This window comes from Filicampus tigris, chromosome 6 (assembly GCF_054856515.1).
Source record: "Filicampus tigris isolate MCC_2025a chromosome 6, RoL_Ftig_1.0, whole genome shotgun sequence".
Taxonomy (NCBI): Eukaryota; Metazoa; Chordata; class Actinopteri; order Syngnathiformes; family Syngnathidae; genus Filicampus; species Filicampus tigris.
In genome coordinates this window covers 17,301,166-17,317,169 of record NC_141222.1, presented here as the reverse complement: position 1 = coordinate 17,317,169, position 16,004 = coordinate 17,301,166, and the positions used below count along the sequence as shown (strand labels likewise).

The following is a 16,004-nucleotide window of genomic DNA, read 5'->3' as shown; positions in this document are numbered from 1 at the left end:
CTGCCCGCTCATTATATTGAACCTATAGTTAGATAACATCTGCATTATGAATACAACACCACCTGCAGTCCAGTTGTCTTTAAATAGTTTCAAGTCCCTACCGACTCACATATTACCTCGGAGAGTCAGTCGGTGGGGACATTCCAAACAGATGCCGCATCTCGCTTCACTATTTTTAGCGAGCCTGCTTCATGTCACCTTTTCAACTGGACTCGCCCTGTGAGTCAACAGCGTTTGCGCTCAGGGAAGCCAATCATTGACGTCGTGGATCATACACATTTTGGCCGCCGGGTTCACGTGGACTGTTTTGCTATTTTGTGTCGGCGGACCCCGACACCTCAGACCCACTCACCGTCAGACGGTGGCGTGACCTCGCAGTGCCCTCTTGGCCCAATAAACGCACAGCGCCACGCTAAACGGCTAAGCCTGGCCGGCTATTTGGACTGCTCTGCTCTGGACTGGATTTCCTTCTTTTTAAGCTCTAATTCCACTCATTCACCCCCTGGAAAATCTCTTGTAGGAGCAGGTTTGATGTATTTCTGCTCATATAAATGGCAGAGAGGGAAGCTCACACGATCACATATTTATTCAAAGGAAAATGTACGATGAATCACATTCTTGTTACGCACGAGTAATAATGTGTGAATATGGCGATGATCACTTGGTTCAAGGCCAAAAAAGCTTCCGCACATTTCACGGCAATTAATTTTGATGGGCTGAATTGGATTTGGTGGCAAACAGATTGCAACATTTGAACGTGTTAATGAATACACGCCATGCTATTTAATTACGCGCCTTTTGCTGGTTTGAGGTACCTATAGCAGGTCTTGAGTTTTTCTTTTAGTAAGATTGTGTACAAAATGTACGTCCTTGGTCATTAGACACATGGTACTTGAAGTAGAACTGTGTACAAAACTAGTGTCCTTTGTCAACAGATACAACGTGTAGAAAAGTGGAATATAACTATTGATGAGAGTGACTACTTTTTGGACCAACTCGAAAAGTACAAAATGTCAGTTGACATAGCGACATTAGTTTTTATAAGTGCTGTACAAAATGTATGATGACAGAAGGATATTACTTTTTCGAGAACATGTCTGTTGACTAAAGGACCTTTTTTGTCCAAAATGCTATTGCAATTGCAAAGTGTCTGATGACTATCATTTATTAGTATTCGTACTATTAAAACAGAGAGTGTTTGTTGACTGAAGGACATTTCCATCTACATTTTACACAGGTCATTCTCATGAATTTGAAACCAAAAAAATAATTAAAAAAAATATATATATATACATACATATATGTACATACATACATACATACATACATACATACATACATACATACATATATATATATAGTTTAACAAAATCTCCTCATCCATGATTCCAAAACAATTAAGTTAAAGTCAATTTCATTTATATCTATTCTTAAAAATTCACATCGATGTCATTGAAACTTAAAGGAAGATTTATGAATTGTGTGAATTCTCAAAATGCTTATCAACCATTGAATTGTGCAAGTTTTATGATCTGCAGTGACATACTTTAACTCAATCTGTTATTTTGAGTTATGGCTACGTTACAAAAATATTTTGTACATTTCCAGTCCATATTTGTTCGTCCTTATAAATAGTCATGCATTTCTAATAATTTGAATGTAAATTGTAATTTTTTTTATTTCAAAATTCTTTAAATAAACAAATTTTTAAGGGCGTTTTCCCCCCCCACCTCGCCTAATTTCTGCAGTGATATGAATTCTGGGATTCAACACTGTTCTTTAGCTGTTTATTGTTTTATTGATCTTTGCATTTTTAGATTTTTTTAGACTTGTTAAATTCCTGGTCAAATGTGATATATTTCTGCAAACTCTCTCAACCACATCTGTGATCCCAAATTTATTTGGATTTTTTTAAATTAAAATCTAAATCTCCATATATTCCAATTCAATCTGAATGAATTTTTTTTTAAACAACTGGAATTTCAAAAAAATATATTTTCTACCACTTATTTGTAGGTTTTCGTGGTCCGTAGTGACATCAAAATTTCTGAATGTCTATGAGCCAGAAATTATTTTAGTCTCCCTTATAAATGATCATATAATCTTTTAAAATTCTGGGAAACTGAAATGACCCATGATCCAAAGTTAATCAATCTGCCCTTAGATCATAACAAAGCTATAAACCAAGTCATTAACACAAAACCAAAAATGCATTTTATGCTCGTACCGCACAAACAAAGGCAGAGGAACCCCTTGGGGGAGTTAATAAAAGTCCAGGTGTCAGTTTGATTGGAGGGCAGGACAAAGAGCGGGCACACAGACAACCATCAAACCCCTCTAATCCCTTAATCAGGAGGTCGTGTTGGTCTAGGAGAGGTAGTGGTGGTGGTGGGGGTTGGGGACGGTGCTTGTTTGGCAGGCTTTAGGAGGTATAAGGGGGTCAACCAGGGGACGCGTGAGCATCCGTCGCTTAACAACTAGGGAAAAACCACGCGCTAAATGTCATGGCTATGAACTTGAACTCCCACGCCTCGCTGACACAAACATGTTTACCAGCGTTACCCGGAGATGGCACGGCGAGGGTGGGAGGTATCTGATGGAGAACACCCGTATCCCCTATCCAAAGTCCACTTGTCACCACATAAAAAGGGAAATTATGGCCTCACTCCCACGCCGATGATACTTTTTCTTGACCTAATGTTCCGTTGCCATAAAAAGAAGTACACTTACGCCTTCACCCTGCTTCAGAATACAACGGAACTACCCAAACCCAAAAGTGGAACAATTTGGAAAAATATGCCCCCAAAAGTCAAATAAAACCAAGACTTCAACTCAGTGAGAACCTAAAGGACTGACTCCACAAATTTGGGTTTGGGTTGAGTTTTTGTCTGTGTTTTTTCCCCCGAGATCTGTGGGAATTATTCACAGGGCAATGTTTCGGGGCCAAAAGAAGACACTGCTGGAAGGGTTAATACTTTTGAGAGGTCTGTTAACACTTTTGTTGTCTGAAGTACAATTATCAAGAACTTAAAAGTTTTCCGTTTTTTCTTTGTTTCTGTGTGTGATTTTTCCAGGTCCATGGGTGGTAATTTCTGGGCAGTAATGTCTAAATTTAGGGCCGAAAGAAGTAATTTTTAGATATCTAGAAATATTTGGGGGATTATTTTTGCTCCTGGACCTACAAGTATCAAGAACTAAGACTTCACGCATTTGCAAATGAAAGTTTTAGTATTTGAGTGCGTTTTCTTTGGCTTTTTACGTCATCTTTCCAGACAGGCGGGAACAGTTGTAAACATTTACTTCTGGGGCCAAACAAGACACTTTTATTACTTTTGGGAGGCCCACGAACATTAAGGCAATTTGTTTGTTCCAGGGACTACTGTACATGTATGAGGTAGCCTACTAGAAGTCCCTGTAACTGTATGTAGAAGTGTTTTTTTTTAATTTGGTTAGTTAGTTCAAGTGAGAGACTTGCCGTTGCTTTTACAGAACACACAGCTGTTAAAGAGCTGTAAAACATCACTTTTCCATCCCTTTTTTCCCCCAAAAAAGTGTTTGAATATTTTTAGCGAGCGTGCTGTAAAATATTGCAAGTCGTCCGAGAATTTCAAAACTAACTGCACGTTATAAAGCTTTTAAAAAGCAGGAAAAGTGCGCCCGTCGGGTCCCACTAAACATCTCTTGCATAAAAATGAGTTTAATTAATGCGACACAATATCTGTCAATTTGGCATCCTTGATATTGAAGCCACTTGATGCTTTCTCAGTGGTTTAACCTGTAAACGAGTCAAAGCATTTTCTAGCGTGAAGGTGGCTTGTTGCTGATTAAATATTGAAAAGGAAAAAATACGCTAATAATTCTGCCGGTGAACTCTTGAGTGGTGCGCAACAATTGCCGCATTACATCACGTGACCGACGTAGTGCAGCGCGGTGTGTTGGCGACATGTCTGCGACACATGCACCCGGAAGGAATTGTTGCCGCGTATACAACGCCGCGCGCATTCTCTCTCGTGATTGGTCCGTTATGTCACATGTTGTGATGCCCTATATTTTTCCCTGGCTCAGTTCTTTGAGGGAAATTTATTTGTCACTGCAGAGAAGAGGAGCCACCACGCAGCTTGTTGCTGCTGCGAAGCAAAGTAGTTTGGCAGAGGCGTGGGTATTATGTCACGTGTGTGTCAAGAAGCCTACACACGCACGTACCACATTCGCCACCACCTTCCTGATTGATTTCGCCATACAATTAAATGCATCGTCTAGTCATCTATGTCCCTTTTGTTGTAGCAGGCACGATATCCATTGTTGTCGCTATCGTGTTGATCGTTGCTCGGCAGTAAAAACGCAGACCGGAATTGGCCATAAAAGGCTTGAGGAAATTCCACCCTGCTGTATCCTCGTCAGTATCAGGCGTAGCGTATTGACAGCGCCCGACTTGGAGTGAACTGCAACATATTTTCAAAACAACGCGTGTGGGTTACGCGCAAGTAAAAAGGGAAATTGGGCGACATTGCCACAGTGACATGCTCGTGGACGTCGCCCGCGGGAGTATAAAGAAGCCTTAATGTGTGAAGCAGCAAGAAAGATTCAGTTTACTGAACTATTGCTTTTAACTGAAAACAGATTGAAGGCAATTGCGTAGTCTGCATGCATATTATAGCGCTTCTAATTGTTTCTGCAGTGAACGGATCCATTACGTAGCCTGGTACAAATCTGTTTGGTTGAGTCACATTACTTACATACTGTATGGCGAGTTTTAAAACTCACCATCCACTGTTCAAAAGAGTGATATTGCTAACAGTACTATAACCAGTACACGAAGGGTATTTGGAAGATTGTTTCGTTTAAGACAAAGACGACATCCCCAAATACAGGTTCGGCACGCATATTACAGTGAACCCCCACCTATTCGCGGTTCAATGCACTAATTTGTATTTTATTTTCTGAGGAACCCAACAGCAATTCCCTGGAATGTTTTCTGTAATGCCACGAGATACTGCTAAAACATCCTTCTCCTTCTAAGTGCCAATATTAGCGTAGGAGTAGTTAGCATTGGCCACTGGATGATAGCGGGCCGGCTTGACAGCAAACAGCAGCATGATGGAAGATTCTGGTAGTGATCCGACAGGATGGCGAGGCCTCTTGTGTGGTTGACGCGGTAGAAAGCAGGATAATACATTTCGCAAGATGATGCAGAGAAAGGTCCAGATTGCCCTCCCTTGAAGCCAATGCTGATTCCGATATTTAACAGAATAAAATTCCGATAACCGATTAACTTAATAAACTGTATATCGAATAAAATAACTTCCTTTTGGTCCCTTAACGCTTAGAACAATAAATAAATGAATTGCAGACAGAGCAGTTGACTGTTTAACAATACTTTGTCCTTTGGTATTTGTTTAAATTTATAACAGAGCAAAAAATAGGCTTTTTTTGCAGATTTTTTTTAGTCGCGAGGGTATGTTTGACTGTCATTTTATATAGTCTTATATTGTATGTCTATTGTAATATATGAAAGTGTAGAAACAAATATTTTAAAAGAGCTAATTTTGGCCAATTAAAACAACCGGCCGATTAATCAGTTGTGACCTAGTTTCCACCAATCGATATGGTTTGGTTTGGTTGAGGGCAAAGTCTGCTGTGCTTTCAGGAAGTATCGAGACTGAAAGGTTTGTAGAACTGTAGGTGGTAACGCGTCTTAAAAATTGAGCCTCACTGGCTCCATGCAATGTATTACACATATATTACGAATAAATTAAACAAACAACCATTATTTCGGCTAACACTAAGTCAGAAAGCGCCTGAGGTTGTTGTGTTTTAAAGCGATAAACTCTTGACTTCCCATGTCAACAACAATTTAGTCAAGTGTAGATAGAGCGCACGCACACCGCGGGTAAATAAAGTCACGGCATTAATAACCAAAAACGCACTGGCTCACTTTGACTAGTGGGAATGAAAACCTGGCCACAGCGTCGGCGTAGGAGTAGACGGAAGGCTAAAGAGAGGGGAAACATTGTCAAACGGTGCCAGAAAAAGAACACCTGGGGGTAGTGTAGGGGAGAGAGGAGACGGCTCGATTCAAAGTGACAACCTCCTCCCTACTTGGTACATCCGAGTCTACCCCTGTCCTTGCTCAGTTATTCCGCATCCCTCCCTCCCCCACAAGCACATCTCCTTCCTCCACTCTCTCCAACCTGCTCCTCAGACAGGGGGTGAAGAGTTCACGCTGCTTCAAAGGGCTGCAGTGTGGAGACGGCGTGTCATGTGGGAGCCTGCAGACTTCACACACATCTGCTGCAGCTACCATTGATCCCCAGCTAACCAGATCGCTCTGGCTTGCACCCGACGCCGACAAACGACCATAAACATAAGTCACCAAATAAGGTCGAAGCAACGACAAAGGAAAAAAAAAAAACTTAGAAAAAAGGGAGGCAGCAGCGGTGATAAACACGGACACAGGAAGAAGTACACTAAGGTTGAGAAGCGGAGTGGGGGGGGGGTCAGTGAGCGGCCACACACCGAAGGGGGCACGGTGAGGACAGACTCCCAAAGCCAAGCACAGCTTTTACATGATGCCAGATTACGCCATTGTTGTCAATTGACATGGCCGGATGATTACATTGCGTTGCGTAGTGAGCGTGCATGTGTGGTATGTTTGTGCTCAGTGTGTGTGTGTGAGTTACTTTTTTATTTGGGGTATAAGGAAAACCGATTTGAATTGGCTGTGATTAAAAAGATGTGAGTGCATCCAATTGAAGCGAATCATTCCAATTTCAAATATACTGTATATATCGAGATACGCATTGAATCGTCTTTTATTGGAGAGATGAACACCCCTAAAACGTGTATGTGTGTGTGTATATATATAGAGTGATAGATAGCTCTATCTATCTATAGATATACAAAGTATATCACACACCTTTCTGTAATTAATCGCAATTAATCATATTTTTCTACTTCTACTATTTTCTATTAAGCTTGTAACAAATATTTACTTAAACACCTTTCTGTAATTAATCGCAATTAATCATATTTTTCTACTTCTACTATTTTCTATTAAGCTTGTAACAAATATTTACTTAATTAATATTTTGGAATTAATATGAAATAATCAAATAGAAAGTATATTTAGATTCAAAGGCTGTTCTAATGGCTTTCTTTTAGTGTCCATTTAGCGATACCAAAATGTTGACTTCGATACTATACTGGTTAGCACGTTCGCCTCACAGTTCAGAGGTCGTGGGTTCGATCCCAGCCCCGGCCTCCCTGTGTGTGTGGAGTTTGCATGTTCTCCCTGTGCCTGCGTGGGTTTACTCCAGGTACTCCGGTTTCCTCCCACATTCCAAAAACATGCATGGTAAGTTGATTGGACTCTCTAAATTGCCCCTAGGTGTGATTGTGAGTGCGGATGTTTGTCTTTGTGTGCCCTGCGATTGGCTGGCAACCAATTCAGGGTGTCCCCGGCCTACTGCCCGAAGACAGCTGGGATAGGCTCCAGCATGCCCCGCGATCCTTGTGAGGATAAGCGGTATCGACAATGGATGGATGGATATATGTATATATACTTTTTTTTTTTTCTCTCTCTGTTATTCGTTGTTTCGTCTGGCTCAGTCCAAGGCCATGCTATATTATTTCGATACCACCTGGTGGCATCTTGGTGCTACGCAACTATGCTTTGAACTTGGGGTAGGCAATTACAAACCTTTTTGTGTGCGCGTCAGTTACCTGTGAATTTTCAGAAGGGGCTCAGTCCATATCCCGGGGGCTCACTGCACTATGAGTACTGAATCATAATTGAATAGCCAACAGTAGTCAATTAAAGTTTTTTATGTGTCAGCTGAATGTGCAGGCAGGTCATTTGTACTCAAACTGCAAGGTCCTCATTGGTCAGACTGGCTTTTAATTTGCCCACTAACGAGCGCCAACGAAATATCCTCGAAAGACAGTGGGTCCTGTTCCTAAACGGCAAAGCGAGCACAACGTGTGATTTCACACCTATGGCAGCGACAGCGAGCTTGCGAGTGGGCGTCACGGCTGTTACCCGCATTGATGCCTCTCTGTTAGGGCACCCTCGTACATCGGTCACCCATCCCCCACTTTACCCCGCAAACACCAGGGCCCATCTGCTGGTGAGCATTTAGCCGTTGGTGCTGGGGACTATTTAGCTCAGCGTGATTAGCCCCCAGACACTGGCAGCCTGTTTTTTTGTTTTGTTTTTATTCTTATTTTTTTAAACAGATGTGGGAGGTTGCATGGCCATCCAATGTTTGATAAGAAAGTGAGGAGCAATGAATTGGAGGGTAGGGAGATGTGAGGTTTTTTTTTTTTGTTGGGGGGTGGGGGGGGTGTTGACCTAGTTAAAAACAGGATGATGCAATTCATGTTACCACACAATGTGCAGTAATGATGACAACATGGGTTGGGTTTATATCCTGTAAAGTGAACCCCCAGTATATCGCAGTTCATCTTTTGTGCCGATTTTGAAGCAAGCACGCTTTGCTTTGGAATTTGGTAAACTTCATGAGCAAGAGAGTCTTCATTTCGTGATGTTAAAGCAACACTGTGTCACATTTCAGTTTTTGTTGATTATGGCAGCGCCATGTGGACAAAAGCGGTAGTGTTTTGACAAAAGTCAACCACATTTCCCGTGTGCGCCAGCGCGTAGTTTCGTGAAATCCTGAGCTCTCGCTTGCCTGCAAGTTGGACTAAATTACATTTCTATTTCCAGTGGCTGTCTGAAAGATGAATAGCGATGAGGTAATTAATCTAATTTTGTTTAAACAATGATTTTGTTTTTTAGTTTTATTTGGGGCTTTTTTGTTTTGCCATGACACCAGCAATAGTCCGTACGTAAGTAGGGGTGGGCGATATGACGATCTTAGATCGTTAAGCGGTTTAACGTGTTCACGTATGTATTAAAAAACCCATGGTAAAAAACGAATTGTGATAAAATCGTGATCGTGATTTTATTTTTAAAAAATTGTGATCTGATATTTTCAGGGCAATTCAGGACATTTGGTTTTTTTTGTGTGCCAGGGTTGCTCCCATCCTCATCAAAATTGCTTAGTCCCAGTAAAAAGAGACCCCCCAGGGCATAACAAAAGTCCCATTCAACTACTTGTAAGTCAATGTTTCATAAAAAGAGTTGTGAAAAATGTTCATTAAGGTCGAATTCTTGCCCAGTGCTGCTTTAAACAGAAAACGTTTACTAAAGAATACTTTAAAAAGTGAGCTTTAGGTTTAAATGTGTTTAAAGCATATTTATTGTACTTTTACAATGAGTATTGCAGCGTTTCACCTATTTTGGGTGAGTCTGGAACGTAATCCAGTGAGAAACAGCAATTCACTGTAATGTGACAACATGGGCTTGCATTGATTTCCTGCAGACAACTACAGTAAGAGACATTAGGATGTTCTGGCTAAGACTAACCCCGCTCTGACTTCCCCTCCCCGCCCTCAATGCGATTTGCGTATTATGCATCCTTATTGCGTTACGGCTGCTCTGCCGCTGACCCTTCTGCAGTGGACATAGAGAGGAGGTGATTGTGCGGACGCCCTTGAACCTCATGACTGTAATCACATGTGACTGTGAACGCGCTGACCTTTCCCTGGCCCCCTTCTCCTCATCCTCACCCCTCCTCCTCCCCCCACCCCGGGGTCACTCCAGGGTCCAGACTCTTGTCAAGGCTGTCACTCTACACAATCCTCTCCATCTACCGTACCGCAACCGCCCGTTGCCATGGCAACCACAGGCACTGCACTCAGAGGACAGAGCGTGAGCGAGCATCGGATGAACATTTCGCCATCTTTTGCCTAACCTGGGTCAACCAGGCAGCGCCACAGAAAAACAGTGTAAGGAGATAAAAATGACATGAAAGTTTCAGATACATACACAATAGGTGGAAGCTGTATGGTAGATGTGCTTTCTACACAAATAGCCAAGATGGTTGAACCGCAAAATTGCCGCAGCAGAGCCTTAACAAAAGCATTGATCTGCCTTTGCCTTTCACACAGAACACAACAAGCCATCACCGAGGGTCCTTTCACACAACAACTCAGCATCACTGAAATGAGACAGAGTTCATCTTTCACTTCCACACCTATGCTGCAGATTTTTGTTATTTATTTTTTACAGTCACTCAGTTTTAAGTCAGCATTTACATATATCATAGTGGGTCTGAAATGTAGCCCCCATGATAAACAGTCCTTCACTAGATTACCAGGATTGTGTCAACACAATATGGCAGGTGAAGTTAGTGTCAGGTGTTGAATCACCCTTGTTTTTGCATTGCAGGATTCCCAGGCCTTATGACGACTCTGTAACTACCGCCTTGTTGACAATTGTGTTGTCCGAACAAAGGAAGGCTATAGGAACGCTTCCGGGCAGCCTTGTTCTGCTGAATATGATGCTGGCATAGAATGAGGAGCTCAGAACAATTAGAGAGATTCTCCCATTCCTCAATCAATCCCTAAGTGACAACTCTTTGCTGACCAGTGAACCGCCAGCAACATTTCTTCATCCACGCTATCCTTGCGATCAACGTGCATCCTGAGTTTCCAATTCAAATCGTTTTTTGTTATACTCCTAGTAGAAACACACTGGTTTGGTACTTATAAAGTGGTGGTGCAAGCTACAATGCAGTCAAAGGAAACACCAAATCCACAGCAGTGAAATGGGAGGATGTCTACTTCCAACAGTTATTACTGAGTTCATTATAAACATGCCACCCAGAACGTTTGTATTTTATTTAGATGTTTTCCAAATATCAATTCAACGCTGAACTTAGCCTTGTTGGCACACAGTTGACATTTTTAAATTGCCTGAGAGTCACTCTGCAGCAGTGGTCAAACACACTCCAACTAGACCTGGCATTCACAGCTCATTCTGGACTAAAACAAGCAGCGGCGGAGTGATTTGGCAATGACGCACCAGTGTCCAGAGGCAAAATCACCACGTAACCGGGAGGAAAGTCTTGGTTGCGTTAAAACGAGCATCGCATTATCTAATTGTTGGTCTCACTTAAGAAAACAGTAGAATAAATTAAAGCACTTGCAATTAAGGTTTTTTTCCAGGGGTTGTACACCTTTTCCATGACTAAATTCAAGCACTTTTTAAGGACTTTCAAGATCAATTTTCCAATTTTTCCAGTACCCTCCAGTGTGATTCAATCCATAGCCTTGTTGTTTGAGATCACCAAAGGTGCACAAGGGTTTTCTAATATCCTTGAGCCTTCTGACGCAATGGGCAAACACCTTGTACCTTTAGAACACTGGCATGATAGTTGCTGGAAATGGGCCTCTATACACCTATGTTGATATTGCACAAAAAAACAGACATTTGCAGCTAGAATTGTCATTTATCACGTTAATAATATATAGAGTGTCTTCTTGATTAGTTTGAAATGATCTTCATTGAAAAAAAAAAATGCTTTTCATTAAAAAAAAATTATATATATATATATATATATATATATATATATATATATATATATATATATATATATATATATATATATATATATATATATATATATAATCGAACTTACTGTTTGGCCGAACCCGCAAAACACCACAGCAAAAATATCAATAACAGTGCGTGACCTGGAAGCGTCTGTAAGAATTCTCTCAGTAAATGCAACCGTTTAAGAGACACCTCACCAGGGAGGTCATGTTGTTGTTGTGAGCTGATTTACACAGAAACTACTGGCTGTAGGTTGGTGTGTGGGTCAAGGAGGATTTTAATCGTTTAACATTGCTAAGCACTGGATTTCTTTTATTATTATGCTTGAAGGTATGAGCTACAGACTGCACTTCCAGTAGTCTATAGTAATGAGAAATTAAGGGTGTTCCACTGACTTACATTCCTAAAATGGCAAAGCAACCACAATTTACTTGCAGGTTTTATGACTGAATTTTTACTCATGCAGTATTTCTATGGAAAAAACTAATGTTGTTACATGTTTTTAATAGTACAGTATTGTAAAATATAAAAACAAATATAAAAACATAATAGACTGAGCCAGTCAGGATGGCCGTTAACCATATAGTGCAGTGTGAGCTTCGGCACCATGCTGCTTGCGAGTGTTTTCATTTTTTACTGTATCTGTGTGTTTTGACTGTTTAACCCGTTCAATAAAAGTCTGAAAGAGAATCAGCAAGTTTTTTTTCTACCTTGACTTGAGCGAAAGCTGATCTGAAGCTTGTTTGGAACTCAAATTTTTGGCTCACAGTAACTCAATCTGCCTTTTTGTTGTAACTTGTGAAGCGTTGACAAAAATAACAGTGTCAAAATGTTGAGTCTGGCCGGAACAGCCACTCCAACTTCAGTACAACACATCAATATTTAGGATTTTTGGAAGATCAAATGACAGGTTCTGGAGGGAAAATAAAATAAGTGGGGGGGGGGCTTGTCTTTTTTGGTTATAACTAGTGCTGTCAAATTTAGCGCGTTATCGGGCGGCAATTAAATTTTGTAATTGATCGCGTCAAAATATTTGACGCATTTAACGCATGCGCAGAATGACCACCAATGCATAATCCCACTCAGAGGTGCACAGTGAGGAGCAGAGCGGACGCGTGTCGCCCACGGGAGTATAAAGAAGCATTACGAAAGAAGAGGGCAGCTTTAAATCTCAGAAATGTAAATAAATTGGTTTGCCTCAGCCACTGAGGATGAATAGAGAGGAGGGCTGTCTTGTTTTGTGTGAATAAAGTCAGTTTAAAGGAGAAACACATGACGTGCTGATTACCGTGCTGGTAATAAAAAAATACATTACAATGAACAGTATGTTGAATGTATATATATCAGTCTTGTGTCTTTTTTATCTTTCCATTCCAACAAAAATTAACAGAAAAATAATGGCATATTTTGGAGATAGATGGATAGTTCGAATTGCGATTAATTACGATCAATAATTTTTTAAACTGTGATTAACTCGATTCAAATTTTTAATCATTTGACAGCCCTAGTTATAACACCTATAGAAAATTTGGTCAAAACTTCCCATCAAAATAGAATAAAATTTGCTAACTTCATTACACCTCGATATACAGTATCTCCTCCACTCTTTTCTTGGATTGGCTGACAAGTATCAGTTAAAAATAGCGGCCCAAATTCGAAGGGGATAAAATTATCCGAGTTGACACAACATTATTTCTATGACATTTCAAGAAGGCTCTAAAAATTAACTTAAATAGCGCAAATGGAACGTTATTGGTGAAAAGAGCAGTGGGTGACATTCTTTAGTATTCCATTTTTGTCCCTGACCTAATTTGTTATGAAGGATTTTCGAGGTGTTTGAAGTGCTCATTTCATGTTTTTTAGAAAGTTCTACAAAGATGGCGGCCACTGGTCAAGCTGCTATTTCTTGTGCGGACTGACCAAGTATTCTTATGCCGCAAAGTTCATTGCGCCTTTTTTGAAACCATGATTGTCGAGAACAATGTAAACCTAGGACCCCCTCTACTGTATTTTGACTTTTGTAGGGATAAACATAACTCTGACTTAATTCGCAGAGCTGGGCATAGCCTAACCGTCACAAAGCTCCCATCTGCATGTTTAGCCGCCCCTTGTTGACGACAGCCAATCAGCGCCACACAAGCAGATATGCCGGTAAATAAAGAAAAACAGCGTGGTGATTGGCGAAATAAAAACAATTGGGGCACATGTCATTGCTGTGGGACCGAAAGGTACACAACACTGTTTTATTTGTCTTTTTTGGGCTGTCTTCTAGGAGTGCGGCACTCGCATGTGACACGGTACAGGTTAAGTCCATTCTCCACGCCATTTGGCTGACTCGGACCGACTGCAACCACGTGGGTCGGCTAAATATGCAGATGGAACTTTGTAACGGTTAGGCGATAACCAGCTCTGCTAATTAGTTTGCTACCTAAATGCAGAGATGGCAAAATTAAGAGCGAGTGAAAGGTTATCTCATCATCGGGATTTTCTCAGAATATTTTTAATAGTATGATGGCAGTCCATAGAGTAACAGTCCTAAGGCTATCTTGCTAATAAGATGATACCAATAAATTTCCAGGACCAAATGATGGGAAGCCACAGCGCAACTCTGACCTGATACGTACAGATCCCTAAGCGTGTGTTCTTTCCTACCAGAAAGCTTGATCAGCAACTCGGAGGCCACTTTCACGTTGATGTCTTGGCTCAGTAAGCTGTTCGCAGCCGGGGGGCTCCCTTCCCTTGGTTTGAGGGACCCCGGGCGTTCGGAAGCTGCTGTCGCGGACCGGGTTATCCCGTCTTGGCAGAATGTCGCGGGGAAGCTTGGTGGGATTTGACACTGGGAGGCTGGTCTAGGACTCAAGGCTTCCTCTGTTTTGGGTTCTTCCTTAACGTGGAAGGGCGACTTCAATGCTTCCCTCTGGTTGGCTGCTGTGGGGGAAAAAAAGATGGTGGATTTGTGTTTGTAAACTGGCAATGCAAACTGCATGCATTTTGAAACATTAAGCAAGCTTTACCAAATATTAAATTTGAGTGTAATTTTTTATTAAGTTTGAAAAGTGCGAATTCCAAGTTTTCATTTCGTTTTCATTAAGCCTAGCTTAAGAACTACTCTGACTTTTGCAATACTTGTAAAAGTCAACATTTGTCAACCTTTTTTCCATGTCACTGTTGTGTACAAACTAGGGATGTCCCAATCACATTTTTACAGCCTTCACAGCCACAGTCTTATTTTTTTCATTTAAATAAATGTGTCCCAACCTAATGGTCGTTTAGTACAGCAATGTTTGTTTGATTTGTTTGCTTGGGGTTTTTAATTTTTTCCCCCCCATTCAGTGTTCAGACACAAAATAACGATGTAAAGTTGCAAACAAATCACATTTCAATATCCTGTCTGGTATAAAGTACAATCTTAATAAAACAATCAAAAATTCAATTTTACACAGTAACAAAATGAAGATCTTAAATGGTCAATAATGAATCAGTTTTGACACAGTGCAACATTGTTGAAGTAGTGCTTATCACCGCTTCTGAGAGGAAGCTTCACATTCAGTCACAAATAAAAACAAAGCCCCATTACGTGCGGAAAGTGTAATCATCCCTGCTTTCCGATCATACGATCAGAACGGGACGGGCAGAAATGGCACCACATGCAGGGAACCAAGTTGAACGAGCCCTTTTCAGCCTTCAGAGGCAGGATATGTAGTATTGTAGCTGTAACAGAGGCCATACACCACCTGTGTATAAGGGATTGCCGCAATGCCGCAAAGACATTGCGAGACTCCGGAGGCAGCTGACAGATACTGGCTGGCCAAGCGGAATGCAGCTTCGGCGGTAGCTGAGGCAAAAACTCGGGCATGGGAGGAGTTCGGTGAGGCCATGTAAAATGACTTGCGGACGGCTTCGAGGAATTTCTGTTCCACCATCCGGCGTCTCAGAGGAGGGAAGCAATGCACCATTAAAACTGTGTACAGTGGAGATGGGGTGCTGCTGACCGCGACTCGGGACGTTGTGAGTCGGTGTGGAGAGTACTTCAAAGACCTCTTCAATTCCACCGGCACACCTTCCATTGAAGAAGTAGAGCCTGAAGACTCCGAGTTGGGCTCGCCTATCTCTGGGGTTGAAGTAACCGAAGTAGTTAAAAAGCTCCTCAGTGGCAAAGCCCCGGGGGTGGATGAGATCTGCCCGGAGTTCCTAAAAACATTGGATGTTGCAGGGCTGTCATGGTTGACACGCCTCTAAAACACTGCGTGGACATCGGGGACAGTGCCTCTGGATTGGCAGACCGGGGTGGTGGTTCCCCTATTTAAGAAGGGGGACCGGCGGGTGCGTTCCAATTACAGAGGGATCACACTCCTCCATGGTAAGGCCTATTCAGGGGTGCTGGAGAGGAGTGTTTCGGTTTCAGGAGGAGCAAAGTGGTTATGTCCTGGCCGTAGAACAGTGGACCAGCTCTACACCCTCAGCAGGGTCCTCGAGGGTGCAAGGGAGTTTGCCCAACAAGTCTGCATGTGTTTTGTGGACTTGGAGAAGGCATTCGACCATGTCT

General features: G+C 41.7%; 1 protein-coding gene across 6 annotated transcripts in view; it reads right to left on the bottom strand.

Annotated features, from left to right (window-relative positions):
- The window catches only part of znf827 (zinc finger protein 827), an 87,536-nt gene that overhangs the window by 22,676 nt on the left and 48,856 nt on the right, over positions 1-16,004 (bottom strand). For 5 of the 6 annotated variants that reach the window (XR_015087147.1, XM_086033635.1, XM_086033637.1 and 2 more), the window contains exon 5: positions 14,111-14,386. Coding sequence is in view for 5 of the 6 variants with exons in the window: in XM_086033635.1 (XP_085889761.1) it covers positions 14,111-14,386 (276 nt within the window). In the remaining variant the exon portion in view is untranslated. The remainder of the gene's footprint in view (positions 1-14,110; positions 14,387-16,004) is intronic. The other variant, XM_086033636.1, reaches the window with a different exon arrangement.